The sequence below is a fragment of the Anomalospiza imberbis genome, chromosome 1, assembly GCF_031753505.1.
Source record: "Anomalospiza imberbis isolate Cuckoo-Finch-1a 21T00152 chromosome 1, ASM3175350v1, whole genome shotgun sequence".
Lineage (NCBI taxonomy): Eukaryota > Metazoa > Chordata > Aves > Passeriformes > Viduidae > Anomalospiza > Anomalospiza imberbis.
The window spans coordinates 39,838,211-39,855,689 of NC_089681.1; the positions used below are offsets into that span (position 1 = coordinate 39,838,211).

At 41.1% G+C, this 17,479-nt stretch overlaps 1 protein-coding gene across 4 annotated transcripts in view; it reads right to left on the reverse strand.

Annotated features, from left to right (window-relative positions):
- Nucleotides 1-17,479, reverse strand: part of RGS20 (regulator of G protein signaling 20) — a 35,522-nt gene continuing 18,043 nt past the window's right edge. For 2 of the 4 annotated variants that reach the window (XM_068188827.1, XM_068188833.1), the window contains 4 exons: nt 7,945-8,093; nt 3,860-3,946; nt 2,793-3,027; nt 1-1,582 (listed from right to left, as the gene is read on the reverse strand). In XM_068188827.1, the coding sequence (XP_068044928.1) occupies nt 1,394-1,582; nt 2,793-3,027; nt 3,860-3,946; nt 7,945-8,093 (660 nt within the window). In that variant the 3' untranslated portion in view covers nt 1-1,393. Of the gene's footprint in view, nt 1,583-2,792; nt 3,028-3,859; nt 3,947-7,944; nt 8,094-16,817; nt 17,471-17,479 lie in introns of those variants that run through there. The other 2 variants (XM_068188842.1, XM_068188850.1) reach the window with 2 other exon arrangements.

The following is a 17,479-nucleotide window of genomic DNA, read 5'->3' on the forward strand; positions in this document are numbered from 1 at the left end:
TTTAATTTTTTTAGAGAAAGTCCCCATTTTGTATTTTCCATAGTGCTGGAATTAGGCAAAGAGTAGGTTTTGGAAAGGCTACAGTGCACATCACTGAACTATGTCTATCTGGTTCTCCCTTCTAGGGGTATTTTTTTGTGTCTTTCTCATATGTCTTTTTCCAACCTATATGTGTCATTTGGCTCATTTAAATAAATACACAGGAAAAAATACAATTCAGTGGAAATCCACTATAAACTCCAGAGTTTAATGTAGTGGAACTGTAGTGAATCTTGTAATTTAAAAGAAAGAAGACATTAGAGTAACAGATCTACAGATAGTTTACGTGGATTCAACTTACTTTCTTCCTAGTATTTCCCATGATTGCTGATTTTGAGATATGACCAGGAATTAAGTGTAATGCCTTGGGTATACTGTAAATGAACATGGTTTATACTGGAGAGAGCTGGTGCTGTTGGATAGTCTGAAATAGCATCAGAACACAAGTTCCATCTTCCTGTTTTTATTAAGTAAATGTGTGTATATCTGTAATGGAAACCTTACAAGATCTGTCAGGGAAGGAGGGAATTTCATATTTACAAACCCAAGCTGGTTGAAACTGTCATTCTTTTGGGAGCAAATAGTGAAGGGTTTTACAAACACCTTCTGAGGGAAGAGAAAAAAAGTGAGAATTCTTGTGCTTTATTTTGGAATTTCAATGCCCAGACTTGTCTTCCTCTGAAATAAATTATTTAACTTTATGAACATTAACAAAGGGAACTTAATGCTTTCAGCGGATTCTAATACTAAAATAACAATTCTTCAGCAAAAGGTTTTTTTTTATAAGCAGCATTATTTCAACAAGTAACTTTCATAAACTTGAGATTGCCATGCCAATTTCCATTAGTGCACCATGTATGCATTAAATATACCAAAACAAGTGGAGTGTATCTATGCCAGCTGTGATGGCACTGCCTAGAGTAACACAGTATTGACAGTAATATTTTTACTTTGGTCACAGTGTGGATGGGGCAACTGGTTTGGTTTTCCAGAAAATTCTAACACTCCAGTTAGAATCAGTTTTAGTTTCGTGCTCAGATGGTATTTGTACCTCAGACGTAAGTTGTAATAGCTTTGTGTCTGAATTGTCTGTTGTGTTTGAAAAATACTGCATTTTTGAACAACGTTTCTTCTTAATTTTCTTCATTTCCTTTTCAAAAGTAATACTGAATTTAATCAGAAACTGTACTTAGCTGATTGTGTCAGAGCTTTGTGCAGATTTAAATTATCCAGTCTGTAGTAAAACTTGCCTGACTTATTTTCAAGTAAATATCTGATTAATTCTAAATTCCCTGTGGATTTCTGTAGCCCAGAGTCCAGTCTGTTTTAAAATAAATACATTTAAGAAAAAATTCTATGCTTCAATGGATTTTTCAGACAAGGACTGAAGCAAGTCCTTATAAATAGCAGAGTTCATAAACCGTGGGTAAGAGTCTCTGTGCATTAAGGTATAAATTTGAAGCTGTGCATCATCAAAGGTGTGTTGTGAGGGTTCCAGCATATTTCGGTTAATAACTTCTCTTACTCTGGAGTCCAGACTGACCTGCGTATTAAAATAGAAAGTCATGTAAATAATAGTGGTGAATAATACAGGTGGGGTCTTAGTTTTGTTTCATTGGTTGAAAATGCCATCTTTTTTAAGCATTTAGGCTGGTGTCCTCCAAGACTGTAAAAATTGCTAAATAAACTTATGCAAAAAATTATTCTGTCAAAATTGGAATGGAGTAATATCTTAAGTATGGGTAATGTCCTCACTGAGGTACCTTATTTGAACTAGGCTGTCTGAAATCCCTTTATTACCGAGACCGATGGGTTATTTTCAGACCAACTTCCTGCTCTGTAGTAGAGAGCATTTATAATTTTTAGTGACAGTTCATTTCCTGGAGAGTTAGTGCTGTTGTAGAGACTGAGTTTGGAGTAAGAGTATGACGCAGGTGGACAGTGAAACATGGGAAGCTGTTTCTTAATCAAATTGCTGTTAAAAAGCAGAGTGAGTTGATGTGAACCACAGGTAGGGCTATATAATGATTCCATACAACAATGTAATTTTTTTCTTTTTTCTGGAAGTCCCTAGTGTCTGTAGGGAGATATTAGTATTGCAGAAAGAGACTGGGTAGATTTAAACCAGCATTTTTTTAAGTATAGCTGGCACCAAAAAAAATTAAATTGCAATTTTGCAAGGATGTTGAAAGGTTTAAAATTCCAACCTGCTTGGCAGGATTATATTCAAGCTATACTGAGGTGTCTTTGAAACTTGACATATTTGCTAACAGCAAAGTGACAAGTAGTTTTGAAACTTTTGGGGAAGTCATTGTGTGTGTTCTATGCCATATTTTTCAGCTACTCTTTGAGAAATTTGTACTTTGAAAATAACACTTTAGCTGTGATTACTGTGCTTATGGAGAAATGTAGACACCCTCTTCTGAGTGTAACGAGAAAAGGAATTGATTTGTCCAACAAATAAAAATTGAGTTGGGCAAGGATAATGTGATCAGCCATATATTTGTGCCTCAAACTAAAAATTCCACATCATGCCAGGGTAGCACAGGAGGAGCTTCCTTACAACCGGTGAAAGTAGTTTTGACCATCTCACCTCAATGGTGGGTGCCTTCTGCCCCTAAATATCTACTTGATGGCATGGAATGGGGGGGAGGAGAGGTGGAAGTTCTCCCTGAGTATTACTGTAGCTTTAAACACGTTAGAACTAACTGTGCAAAGAAACATCAAAGAATGTATTAGGGAAAGCAATATACCTCCTTTGGAGAAAGGATAGAAATATAATCTTCATAAATTAGTCTTGCTTTTTCTTCAATGACGCTTTTGTTGGATTCTTGTTTTAGTTCCTCACAGGCCATCCAGAAAAGCATGTTTTCCTCGCTGAATTCTGTTCGCAGAAATTCACGAAAAGCATTTCTGCCAGCTGGAGTAAGCATCAACTTGTCAAATGATTGAGCCCAGGCATTTACTTCTTCAAGAGTGGGAGCAGGGCTTAAAGGAGGAAGAAGAGCAAAAGGAGAGAAATGAACGATTGTTACTCAAGCTGTTTGCAGCTGGCAGGAGGCATCTGCCATCACAATGGAACAAAATTGTAAGGTTCATGAGGTTCTGATTCTTCACTGGAACTACCCAAGTGCAAACTTGTGCAAACACATTATGAGATGTTTTTTGAAAGTCTGCTTATCAAAAGCTCTGATGCAGGTGATTGCCTCTGCTTTGATGCAGAAATTGCAGTTTACTGCTCAGAGTAATTACAACAAAGAAGTACCCGTGGAACAGCTAGACATTTTTTCTATCCCTAATATTCCTTGTTAAATTATGGTTAAAAATTGAATGAAAATACATATAAAGAAGCAATGATTCAAACACTTTGAAAGGTACCCACCTGTATGTTACCATTTTGCAGGTGCTTTTACCTGTCTGAGCATTTCTGAAGAAACTGTTGCCAGACTTTTGGGAGGATTTAAGCTCCAGTTTATTGTAAGGCTGAGCACTGCCAGTTAAGCCCATTGCATACTTGCTGGGTGGGAACAGGGTGTATTTTTAAATTATTTCAGGAAAAAGGGAGACAGTTTACAATGCTGGTTTTAATTTGTCATGGGAGTGGGGATGTGCTTATGTGCTGCATATAAATGAAGGAAAATATTATAGATCAGACCTTTGGTTCATTAGAAGATAAAAAAACAAGTGACTTGCAAATTGGTGTAAATGACAAGTAGATAATAGTTATTTTCATATTCCAGGTAAACCATTATAATTACTTAGTATGGTTTGTTGGGTTTGTTTCATTTCAGCTTGACAGAACACTTAATAAAGACCATACCTTTCCTCACAGTTTGGAATACCCTCTGCTTGGAGTTCATGAGATGTTCTCCTTGCTCTCTCTTCTTCTTGATTTCTAACAGTAAGACTGCAAAGTAGCAAGCAAAGTTTTAGTCAACTTTATAGAGAAAAAGGCTGAACATACACCAGATACTTTTCCTTCTATACTAAAAAAATAATTCTAAAAGGACAGAAGCTAATGATAGGCACATTACCCACAGTTACATTCTGACCTTATTTTTGCAATTGTATAAACCTTGAGTGTAGCTGAATGCTGTTTAATATTCTATAATAAAGATTTTTTACAGAAAGAGGATAGTTCTGTAAAATATCCCAAGTTGAAGGGACCCATAAGGATTGTCAGGTCCAGTGCTCTATATATATACACACAAGTGTGTATGGAATGTATATGTATACATGCATACCCTTTGTCACATACCAAATCTATTCTCCATTGGTTTTTGTACTGTGTGTGCTCAGTGCAATGCTTTTACTTAAGCTAGACCTGATGCACTGCTTTTATGTGAGCTGGGTTTCAAGGTAGGTGGGTTTGGATTCATTTGCATTTATTTCTCGAATGTGATGAGGGCCAAGACTCTGGTTTGGTTTGGTGATACCATGTCACAGGGAAGCCAGAGTTCAGAAGCAGGACACAAGATTTAAGTGAGCTAATGACTTCTGTATGTGATGTTGGAAGGGTAAGCATATTGCAGAGTTCAGATGTAGATGGAGCCAGATTGTGTGGTGATTGATTGCATCTTAGAAAATTGCTAATACATGCATCAAAATGTGAGGTTTGGAGCACAAAGAGCAGATCTATCATTGCTGAATATAATTTTGAGTATGTCTGAATGGTAAGACTCGTTTGTAGCATTACAAAAACAAAATTTGCTGCAATCACTAGTGATCACTGACAGTTTTTGATGTCTGTGGAAGGGTAGCTATGAACTCCTGCTTCTTTCATTAAATGTTGTTAGCTCTAGTTTTAAAACATTTCTTTTGTAGTTGTAGATGATTCATTTTCATTTGAAACTGGATTTGAAAATATAAATATTTTTTTAGGGAGTGGGGGCTACATTCCAGTTCATCCAGGCTATAGTAGCTTAGTGAGAAATGCATGTGCATACATACATGCTGTCATATAATCTGTAAAGCTGCTTAAAATATGTCAAGAAGAAAAGGTCCCGGTGTTTTTTATATTTTATATTGCCTGTTATTTATATGAAACGGGCCCTGCAGCTGAAACAAGGTAACACAGTTGCTATAACTTCTAGGGAAATACCAAACTTAATTTCTTCATTTGTATCTTACATTTCTTTCATGCTAATGTTCTAAGTTTTGCTGTCTTAATCCCTAAGAATCTCATTTATCTCTAGGAAGGTTTTTATGTTAAACCAGTGGATTTTTCTGACTGTTTTGCATTCTAAACTCTTGGCCAAGTCTTATTTGCTGCCTTATTATTTACTGGGCATCTCCATCTTTGTCTACTGTTAGTCCATAATCTGCAGAGACTTGCTTTTCTCTTTGCCACGGCAGTCCATGTGTTGAAGACATAGGAAAGCTTTTGTATAGCTAAGATGGAGAGCAGATACTGCAAATGCTTTTTTTTTGGCAATATCTGAACCATATGTTCAAACCAACGAACTATCTCAACTTATCTTAAAAAAAAAAAAAAAAAAAGAGAAATAAGTAAGTAGTAATGCTAATTCTTTTTTCTGTTAGGTTATATGGGTCTAAAGCCTTTACTACCCTTTTTACCAGTGGTTCTGGCCTTTTTTGAATATGTAGAGTCATATGTATTCCTCACACACAGACAGGAAGTGATACTCTTGTCAGAGCTATTTTTGGATTGAGGGGAACCAACAGATCCAATAAAAAGGAATAGTCTTCAAAGGATAATGCACAGAAAAGGAAAAGGACCAAAGAAATAACAAAAGCTTCCCTAAGAGAACATGCTTCAAAAAATTACTTACAGGCAGGCTCTTTCCCTAGAAATGTACAAGTAAACAATAAAGACACTAGTGCAATACTGTATCAGTAACAGGTTGGAGGCTTGAGTTTGACTGTAGGAATGAACACAGGCTTTGAGCATCCAGCTGAGAGACTCATTTCAGTTCATTCTAAATCTACTATTAAGAATATGCTGAATATTGGATGTTCAGCAGCTCAGCAGCATGACTCATGGAGGCTGTTATTTTTATTCCTATTCATAATCTTTCTGTTCCAAGAGCTTAGCCTATTTTGAGGAAATGGTCTATGAATGGGGAACATAAATAGCTTAATTTTGGTTTGTTTTGCATTTCTTGCTACTAGAAAACAATTGTTTTTTAAAAAATCAGAAATTATTTTAAAGCTGAAACAAGCTACTCTGTTTCTGAGCCTGTATTGGTTTCCCAGATGATTCTGAAATGCAAATAGGAATTTTAAGCATCATGAAATTTGGGTACTTTCACAAACCCTATTGAGTAAATTGCTTTCTTTGAATTGTTTGAATAGTGAGATACACAGAAAATGAGCATCCTGGAAAATATCAGGTAAAATGACAAAAACAAAGCAGTTTATCAACAATTTAAAAGGTAAAATGCAAATTTTATGTACCATGACTTAGTAGATAAATGTGTCTTATTTTTTCCTTGAATGGAAAACCATTTTTTGTGTAATGCAGCTCTGGACTGAGCCACTTGCACTGGACAGCTGTTGAAATGGCATTGGAATTTGTATAGGATGCTTTAACATAGATGCAATAGGTAGCAAACTGATCCTGTACAGGCAGAGTATTAATGTCTCTCTAAAGTCTACCTTAGTTTACCTCTAAGCACCTGCTGAAAAGCTTGGTAGGATCAGAGCCAGAGTTCTTTACATCTCACAAAAAAACCCAAACCTCCAAGCAGCATTTTGTCCTTGCAAAATATTCACTATTTGCATTGTGTGTCTTGGCTTCTGATGAGCTGAAGACCAATAGCAAGGAAGTGATCAGTCTGCTCTTCCCTTGCCTTCTAATGGTGTTCTCCAAAGCATTTGCCACAAGATGCTATTGGAAAACAGCACCTAGTGGAATAGATTCCTAGCCCAGGCTGTAAGGTTATTTATGATCACTTCCCATCACCTCAGTGCCACGTTTGCTTGCTCTGAAGTGTTTATGTGGTAGATAGTGAATTTCTAAGAAGCATTCCACTTGCTGCCAGTTCAGTTGGCTGAACTCTATGGCTGTTTAATACTTTATTTGAATGCAAGTTCTATTCTCACCCATTAAGTAGCACTTTGCCCTAAACAGATACAGGACTTTTGAGTATGGGAAGATTTATTTCAATTTAGAATGAAATCACTTGGATCTGGAGGAGCTGATATTAAAGTGAAGGTGAACACATTGTTAATTTAAGGAATCAAGTGATTCCTTCTCTTTTGCTTTGACTGATAAATTTTCTTCCTTAATATGAGTGGGACTTTTGTAATGGGAGTTTTTCTGAATTTTTTTCTGCTTAGCTCTTCACCCTCAGCAAATACCCACAATGTTTAAAGTTTCTGGTCCCAATGATTATCTTCATATGAGTTGCAGGTGCCAAGAGTTGCAATACTAATTAATGACAACAGATCCAGTTACCTTCAGGGGAAAAGAAGTGTGCTGGGCACCTGCTAATTCATTTTCTGACCTACAAATTCTTCCACCTTCTCCTAACTCCATTTAACACCTTTGGTGCTGCTTGTCAAGGCCTAAATCTAAAAATAAAGATCTGACATATTCTGGTATTGCTTTCAGTTTTTAGTGGGAACCTTGGTGAAGCTCAGTGCTGAGGAGACCCTGTCCAGCACAAAACAGACATTACACAGTATTGACAAAAAAAGAGCAATAGAGATACTATACAGATATTTCTTTTAAAATCTGTTGTTTCAATGGCAGGGGAAAGAAAGAGTACACTGGAGTAAAGGGTTGTGTCTAGTAGTATAGCACAGTATCTCTTTGTGTCCCGGATCAGCAGAATTATACAAGTATTTTATTTGGTTTGTGTTGTCCTGTGCAGAAGGTATGTGTCCCTTCCCTGCTATTCTGTTCCCTAGAGGCTTGAAGGCTTGAATGAGAGGGGTTACCATGAGCAGCTGCAGCAACAGCACCAACAAAAGCAGCAGGCATTGGACCCTCGATTTCCTGTGCTGAGCTGAGCCTGTGCAGCACCTGGGGTCTCTGGGGTCGTAGCCATCTGCCGTTTGCGTATCTCCGTCCTCTCCGATCCCATGGGCTGCAAGCAACAAAGGAAGGGGGAAGTAAGAAACATCTCTCTCTTTTTTCCTTTTTTGTTTGCTTTGAAAGTCTTACCCAGAAGTGCTGAAGGCCACAGCCTCAAGGGAACTGAAAAGCTTAAAACGCTGATTTCCCCCCGTGGAAGTTCTAAGGTGTTGAAGCCTTTGGAAGATTCACTCATTTAAGTGCTGTGATGGAAAGCAAAGGGCTAATGAATTCTTCACGTGCATGGGAATACAATGAGAAGGGAGTGGTGAGGCAGAGAACAAAAGGTACAAGTGAGGGGTCTTGGAGAGCTAGAGCTCTTGGCACAGAGGTGTATCAGCCTAGGAGTTGAAAAGGGTTTCCTGAGGTTTTGACTTCAAGGCCATCCTAAGGAAAATGGTAGAGAATAGAAGTGGTTAGGGCCTCTTTTTTTTCTTTTTTTCTTTCTTTCGCCTGATTAGCCAGTGCACAGGCTTCAAGATGCTTGAGTGGGACACCTGAGCTCTCCTGAAAATCTGGCCTTTGGTGAGTATTGAGGATGTCTCAAACCTGCTGGTTCCCTTTGTAGCAATGGGGAAAGGGCCAATGCTTATTTCTTCATTGAAGGTCTGACTGCCACAGTTTTTAAAAACTTTTTTCTCTGTGCTTCTGTGAAGGTGAGGAGGAAACACAAAACTAGATGATAACAATTACATGGTTTTCACTGAGGCCCCAAACTGAAGACAGCATGAAACAATTTTTGGTGGGTGCACTATTTGGTTTTTTTGCACAGTTGAACGAAGCCTTTTTGGAGACTGCATTTTGTAGAGTGTGCAGATAAGTGGTGTTGATGAAATGACAAGTCCCTTTGAAGTCCCTTTTCATTTCTGACCTATCTCTGAGCTTCACACTTGCTCTACAGCACTTAATAGTGCTCTCTCTGTTACGCTGAAAGTTGTGCCATATGTAAGTGACAGATGTTTTTGAGAGATTAAATGCTAGCTTGTAGAAAGATGAATATAGCTTTCTTCATTTTATTTGTAGTTGATTTTTGGATACATAGCTAGTCATCCTCCTGTGTCACGAGATCCCTTTGTGTGTAGGTTTGTTTCAGGTTGCTAAACCTTCTTTTGAGGCCATGACAATTGTAGAGGAATTAAAATTAGCTGCTACCAATTTTGAGGGTTTTTTTAATCTATAATATCAGACTTGAATCTAATAAGATAAATACTTGGGGGTTAAAAATCGCTTTCCTTTCTGAAGTGTCCATTCGGGTTTAGGAAATGCTATTGTTTAACTTGAGGGGGAATGTACGGCTGGTGTCATGGACTCGACAGAAGTGTCAGGAGAAGAAAGAATGTTGTTTTAGCAGAGTGCAGCATTACATTTTGCTGCACTTTGGCTACTGTGTTTTTTTTTCAATGTTGAATTTATTTCTGTCTTGTAGAGCTTAATAGGTTTTATATTTGTGAGAACCACCCACTCTCCCGAGACAAATGCATGACATGGTAGCAGAAGATGCACCTGTGTAGCAGGAGGAATAAAATACAAGGACAACAATATAGATAAAACCTACAACCCATTTTAAAGCTCTGAAGGCCCAATCTGACAAGCAATGCCTAAATTACCAGAAATAGAAAGTCAGAGAAAATAACATAGCTTCCAACTTCCCCTCCCCGACCTTTCTTGTTTCAAAATGTGAAAGGATAACTGAAATGTAGAATGCATTTGTAGATTCAGATTTCTTCCTGTCAGCTTCAGATTCATATGAATGGAATGAATAAATATTTATTTCCTTCCAGATACCTATACTTTTTTAAAATGGAGCATTTTAACATTTCAATTAGAGAGTGATAGCATATAAAACATTTTTGGAAGAATCATATATCTAACAATATTTCAGGCTGCTTTGGACAGTAAACTATTATTATTGATTAGAAAAATGTAACTTGGATTCAGACATGTGCTGTTTATATAGCCTAATACATCCACTCTTACTTCTGAGATAATTTATGTTCACACATTCATATCTCTAATTCATATTAATAATGATTTAGCCTGGGCTAAATACAATCCAGGGCCCATGTTATAGGATGGCAAGGTAGAGAGATGAGCAGTAGTGCAGGCTATTACAGAGTTGTAGAAATTCCTTTGGTGCACATAGTATTAAGTCCCATCGGACAAAACCATGTCAGGCTGTCAGGTACACAGAACAAGCAGTAAGTGATCTATCTCAGCACTGTTTACCTAACTTCAGAAGAGCCTTATTTTATGTATGTAGGTATCTTTCTGCTGCTTCTAATATATCCAGAATTTCACTGTAGGATATGGAAGTTTTCCATCACACTTTGCCGCTTCTTGCTGCAGCCACCAGAGCTGTGTAATGAGCCTTGTCAGGCAGTTGCTGGTTGGAGTTGTGCTGTGTGCAGGAATGGATAGTAGATCTATCAATTAATCCAGTGAATGTTATTTGTAGGAATTAACAAAATTCCTTGCTCCTTTAGAGTGCAGCCCCATTGGCAACAATTTAAGCAATTGTTTGATTGATTCACGGATCAATGGGAATTGAGGTGGTTATTATTTTGCCTTCAGTAGACTTCAGGCTCCTTCAGGGCAAAAAGGAGATGTTTTTAGACCTCATAGTGAAAAGGTCTTCTACTCATGTAATTTTACAGTTGTTACTTTGGGACATTAGATTTCCAGACCTCTCTGAAGGTACTATGGGAATGAAAAAATTGTATGAGAACCCTCTGTACTGGATGTTCTCTGCACTTTGAGAACTGGAGTCTGCCTTCTCTGTCCCCACCATCTGGAGCAGCAATGTGCCTAGTTTGAAAATGGGTTAGAGAAGAAAACACAGAGGATTAGAAAACTGGAGATAGACTGCTATCCTGTACAAGTTTTCTGAGGAATCCAAAAATGCTTTTAGGCTACTGATGGAATGATGTAAGACACCTTTAACCAAAGGACTTCAACCCCTACCATCTTGTGCTCTGTTTGTTCTCAAACTGGGTATGGTTTCAGCCAATTGCTGAGTATAGCACAAATAGTCAGTAGGGTCTAATTTTGCTAATATTGAGTCACTGTGAGGAATCAAATCATTGAATGGGGCAGTCAGTGTCAGTGTCTAGATGGCAAGAGGTTTTCACTGAGCCCCCCAACTGAAGACAGCATGGAACAATTTTTGTTGCGCAGGTCCTCATAGTGTGGTGCTGGCTGGATCTCATGAGGCTCTGGGACCTGCATTACTGCTCAGATCCTCAGATCAAGGCTGTCTCATGTGCCTTGTGACTGCTCCAGCACACACATAATCCACCCTGGGATTCTCTGGAGCTACAAAACATCTTCTACCTCCCTAAATTGCGTAGATGAGTCTATCCTACATGATAATTTTTGTGTCTGCAGGAAGTTTCTTCTGACTATGGAAGTGACTGGTTACTTACAAGTCTCCTCTGACTACCTGCAGTCTGTGCAGAATTGGGTTGATTTTGTAGCTTTGGGGTTTCTGGATATCCTCCACCCTGGATATTAATCAGCACACTGGAACATCAAGAAAGTTGTTCAGGCAGTGGGTCCTGCCTGGAGGAATCCACAGAACCATCCAAATTCCACCTGGAGAGTGCCAATTACTCAAAAACTTAAATGAGAATGGGGAGTAGGTGTTGAGGTGATCAGCTTGTCTCCAGTTGGTTCATTGTTTCAAGTCAATCTAATGTAGCATCTCTGCAGAGTTTCTGGATCTCCCAAGGAAAGAGATGTCCTTCTCTAGGTAACGATAACAAAAAAATTTAGTCCATTATAAAATTGTCCCTAAAGACCAATGAAAGAAAAATAAAGGAAAATTAATGACACATGTTCTTGCTTCGTATCCTGATAGATAGTATCTATGAATCATATAAAAAAGTATGGGCTCATATTATTGAATGCTAATAAGTAATTAAAAAAAAAATAGTCCAAGCATTTTGGCAAGCATCAGAGATGCTACTTTTGACAATAGTGGCAAAACCATTGTATGCCTTAAGAGTAATGCTGAGGTGGTGAGATAAGAATGTTTGTCATAATTTTTCCACTCCAAAGCATACCTATCTGACATTCAGATTATGAAACATTTCTCCATGTAACCTTATAAACACAAAGGAGTGTAAAGGTCAGTCGTGAAAATTATTTCCCTGGTTAAAAATACCTCAGATGATATTTGGCTTAGTTGTAACATTTATAGTATTTGCTAATTTCTCAGCAGAAATGTGGGCTACCAAGAAAATAGCATTCCCAAAGGAGGAATATTTAAAATCTAAGCCACAAATCTCAATTTTAAAACCAAAATAAAACCTCAACCAAATTAAAAAAAAAAAAAAAAAAGCCTCAAACCCAGGAATACACAGAAGATCATAGACAAAACTTTATACTTTTATCCCCACTTTATGCTAAAACACAATGACATTTTTTCAGCTCAGAGTGCAAAGATTCTATTACTTAAACTTAATTACTGAGACGTAAGATTTTCTCCTTGGTTGTGGCAGCACATGGAATAAACTTCCTTGGAGTGGCAGCGCATGGAATAAACCAGCACATTACAATCAGGCAGGTGTGCAAGATTTTAGTTTGTTCTCGGGGCTGATTTGCATGGCCACAGCATGTTGCTTTCCCGGTAACTCCACAGCCTGGGAAGCCTTGTGCTGGAACACTTGCTGACAGCCACTGGAGTGAGGGCACAGATGTGGATCATATAGTCCACTTACTTTTCAGTAAATACTCAGGCCTGGTCCAAACTCCACTAAAGCAATGAAAGCCACCTCTTGGTGTCAGCAAGCTTTAGGTGAGGTTATGTATCTCTCACAGTTCCTGCTTTGACTTTGAATCCTCCCAGTAATGATAACCAGTGAGTTGGAAGAGATTCTGTTCTTATCTACTAATGTCATAAGAGGCTTGCAACTGGGGTCAAGTTCCAAATAAATCTCTACATCTATTTTTTAACAATTCAGATATATTTGGGGCTGCAACAAACTCCCACTGAAGCCTGTGGCAGTTCACTGTCAGCTGAAATATGAACAGGAAACTTGATGCTCATGCTTCTTCCTTTTCATTGACAAATGTGACAGGCAGGCTTTCTGCATCAAGCAGTGTGCTATTTTAGACAGAAAAGAATTCTAATATATGTTAATGAACTTGCCTACACATATGCACATGCTTTAGGCATAGTTGTCAGATTGCCCACTCAGTAGGTTAAGAGTAAGAGCTCCTCAAAAGTTATCTTGTATTATTGGAGATTTGGCGTATTGTAGTGGAGTGGCTGAAATGGTTGAGAGTTTGTGACTGCAAGACAGAAAGGAGAGTGGCAGCACATGGAATAAACCAACTTTTTATGTCACTGCTGTGCCCAAGCCTGTTAAAGGCTTCAGTGCATAAAGTTACAAGTGGAAGTGTTACCCTGTAACTAACAGCTCTGGGACACTTTCATGTTAAATGTCCAGAAACTGAGTACCTTTGCTTGTTTTACTTAATTTATTTTTCCAGAGGAGCAGCAGCTCAGAGGAGCCGAGTTCATCTATCCAGTTTAAAGCATTGCTTTACATTTCAAAAGTAACAGCTGAAAGGGTATCACACCCACCTAATAAGAGGCAAATGGTGCCTTGATCATGTCACCTGTTGCAGGTATTTTTCTACCAATGCCTTAGATGTCTTCTGCTCCTCTTTCTTTGGTATTCAGTTATGCCCAGCTGGCCACCACAAGGCCACTCTCTGCAAAAACTTCCTGCATTAAAGTCTTTCTCTGAGTAAAATCTGACTTTCCTGTTAGAAACCTAGTTACTTGGGCCTTCAGTGGGATTTTTGTGTGGGTTTTGTTTGTTTTTGTTTGTTTGTTTGTTTTTTAGAGAGATGCCCTATATCTCCTCTGGATAAAGAATTTGTTTAGTTTGGATTTTATCACGAGAGACTTCATTGAAAATGTTACTCTAACATGTAATAAGCAGGGTCACTGTCATTATTTCTCCTGTAATAAGGGGAAGACATGAAAGAATTCTTTACCAGTTGCATAGAAAAAGCAATGAAATAATCTGTTGTTTCTGTCCAGCTGATTAAGTGGATGCTATGACAGTGGGGCAGTATGAATGTAAGTATGGATATAACTTCATCCCATGCTGAGTCCCTCACAAACTAGGTCACTGCAAACTGCAATTAAGTTAAATCAGTGTCAGGATCTTCTCCTCTGCACAGCACAAGCTGTCAGCATCCCTTGCCTTGTCTTCCGTGGCAGCTGGGGTCAGCCTCAGTGGATACATGACGGTCACACTGACTGATCAACTCTCTTAGAAGAAAAACCAACATAAAACCCCACAGACTTCTCTAGTACTGGTATTTTTACCACTGCTTCAACCCTGCTTTTGCTGGCTCTGATGTCAGAGAAAGTACCTGCTCCTAGTTATTTTTATGCAGCTTGTTTTAAGAAACAATAACATTTAAAAAATTATTCCTCCTAACATTTTACAAACCTCTCTACTATGCAATGAATCTGGTGCCTGTAGCAGTTTACTCTGCTCACTCCCATTATCTCCTCCTGAGTGCTTGGTTGCATTGTGCTTAATTATGAATGGCCTCCAAAAAGCCCGTTTTACTGTACTATGAAGTGACTCATATCACACAGAAGCTCTGACAACTCGCACCGGGTACTGGAGGCACATGGCGCTGTATTAGTCAGTGACTCATTTCACATTGTACTCGGTGCTGAGATCTGACTCACATCGAACTGTGTGAGAAACTGACTGACATCGTACTGGTCCGAAAGCTGGTTTGAATCGGGATGACTCACCCTGGAGTGCATTAAGCGGTGATTCACACACTGTTTCCTATTGATTCCGATTGTCGCGATTCACTTCTGATTGTACTACGCTGGCATCTGGCTGCTCTGCGGGGCACTGTGATAGCGACCCTCTGCCTGGTGAGCTCGGCTGTAGTGCCAGCCTGCAGTGTCAGCCAGGAGGAGTAGTACCAAAGTCAATTTAATGCTGAAGGAAGATCAGAATTTGGCTTAGCACACATTCACTTTGGTCATGACACTTTCTGGGCTTCTTTTTGTCACCTGGCTTTGACAAGGTTTGAAAACAGCAAGTGAGGAGTAATGAACCTCTAGCTAAGAATCCTCTTACTTCTGAATGCCAGGAGATCTCCAGAGCACTTCCAAGACTTGCTGTGCCCTTTGTCACTTCTCTTAGTGACAAGAAGATGGGATGAATTTCTGTAAGTGACTGAGTACTGATAGCTGTTTAAATGCTTCAAGTTCATCAACATTTGACCTGAACTCCAAGAGACACAAGCACCCTACAGTCTGAAAACTCTTCCCCGGTACTTTAAGCTCAGTCCTCAGACATCACTACTCATTCTGTTCTAAGCAACAGGTAGAGAGGTGTATAACAGCTTAAGTGATGCTTCCATGATTAAGTATTTGGGACCCAGAGTAAAGATATCAAAGTAAGTATTGATGTGAGGAGTAGATAAAAAAATTAAAGGGGAAATAAAGTAACTCTTCTCTCACCTTTGAGCATTTTATAAAACACAGTGCTAGTTTTACATTTAGTTGGCTCTGAGTTTAGAGAGACACTCCTAATTTTAACATGGTGTTCCTAATTTTAGGAACCACAACTAGGAATCTCCTAGCGGATAATGATTCCGGTGTTCTTTTTAGTCGAACTGGTGTTTATTGCTTCTGATCTTGTAATACAGCAGTGGTGTAGCCACCTCCACAGCCCACAGCTCTGCAGAGCACTGGATTAAATACTAACATTCTGTTTGTGCAACAGAGGTACAAGGAGACTCCTTACCATTACATCATAGTGACAAGTGCCATATGAAAAGTTTTCATTTTACATTTTTCTACAGAAAAAATGAAATAATGGAATGGTTGCATAAAGTAAATTACACCACTATTAAATTACTGTAGGTTCTTACTGGAGTATACAAGGATAATCTTATTTCACGTTCTGTATTTGTGTCCAATTGTCGTTACCTGCTTTTTCTTACCCACTGACATTACCTAATGACAGAGCTCAGGAAGAGCTCTTTCTCTTCTCTAAGGATGCTTGATGAGGCAGGCTGGTACTGGAAGTCTCTCTACGGAAACACTCGCCTGTTGCTGCTTATGTCTCTAACTTGGCAGGGGAGCCCCGGACTCCGAGAACAGACGCACCATGGGACCCCCTTCACGGTGGGGCGGGGGCACGGATGCTGCCTCATCTTCGTGAGACGAGGCTGAAGGGCCCCTGAGCGCGTGGCGGGGGCCGAGCCGAGGTGTTACCTGCGCTGGGCCACGGACGTGGCGCGGCCCGGGGTGTGATGCTGCCCCAGGGAGGAATGCTGACCCCGCTCCCGGAGCCGAGGTCAGAGCTCGGGTGCCCGAGCTCTGCGCTAGGAGCCCCTGGGGAACGACGTGGCGGTGAGAGCCCGAGCGCCGGGCGCTCCTGGCTTGCAGCTCCCGACCCTGCGGGAGACCGGGGGAAACGCCTTTTGCGCCGAGTCCCTGCCGTTCCTCCCGGGGAGGGCGGCCACAGCCGCTGTCCTGCCCCGGCCGCGGGGGCCGCCGCCGGCAGAGCAGCCCGTTCCGTCCCGTCCCGTCCCGTCCCGTCCCGTCCCGTCCCGTCCCGCTGCACCCCGGGCGGCTCCAGCTGCGGCACGCGGGTCGCGGCTGCCGGCGACGAGCCCTCGCCTGCCCGGAGCTCAGGATGCCGCGCCCGGCTGCCGCCGAGCGGGACCGAGCGCTACTTACGGTGTCGGCAGCGGGGCCCGGCCGGGCGTCCTCCCACGCTTCCCCTCCGGTCCCGGCGGGCTGGGCGACCGGGAACGGTGGCCCGCCAGACCCACGCATGCGCCCGGCCTCCGCGGGCTCGTCTCGGTGCGGCCGCGGGTGGGTTCGCTCGCCGTGGCTGGAGCCGGAGGGAGCGAGGCCGGCAGCCCGCGCTCCACGCCCCCGTACGGCCCGACGGGGTGGGCTGCCGCCGGGTCGCCCCTGGCGAGGCGAACACCGGGGGCTGCTACGGCTCAGGGCCGGTTTGCAACGGGATTAAACACAGCAACGCCCGCACCGCGGCGGCGGACTGGGGAGGGCGCGGGGGAAGCCATGGGACAGACGCCGCAGGGAGAAATACCGGAGAGACCGGCGTGAGAGCGTGAGTGGAGTGTGTGTGTGTGCGCGCGTGTGTGTGTGCGCTGATGGGAGGGAGTGGGAAGGGCTTGGAGAGGCGGCGGTGCCGCCGTGGGGCTCGGTGCTGGTGCTTCAGTGCTCACAGATGCCTTAGAGGAGAACCGGGCTTGTCAACCCGGCGCTGGAACATGCTCGCATTTTAAGTAACTGCGTGTTAAGATACACGTCTTCCCTCCCCTAGCCGCCTCCTGCTTTCCAGCGGCGCAGGGCTCGCAGCCGCCGGGCTC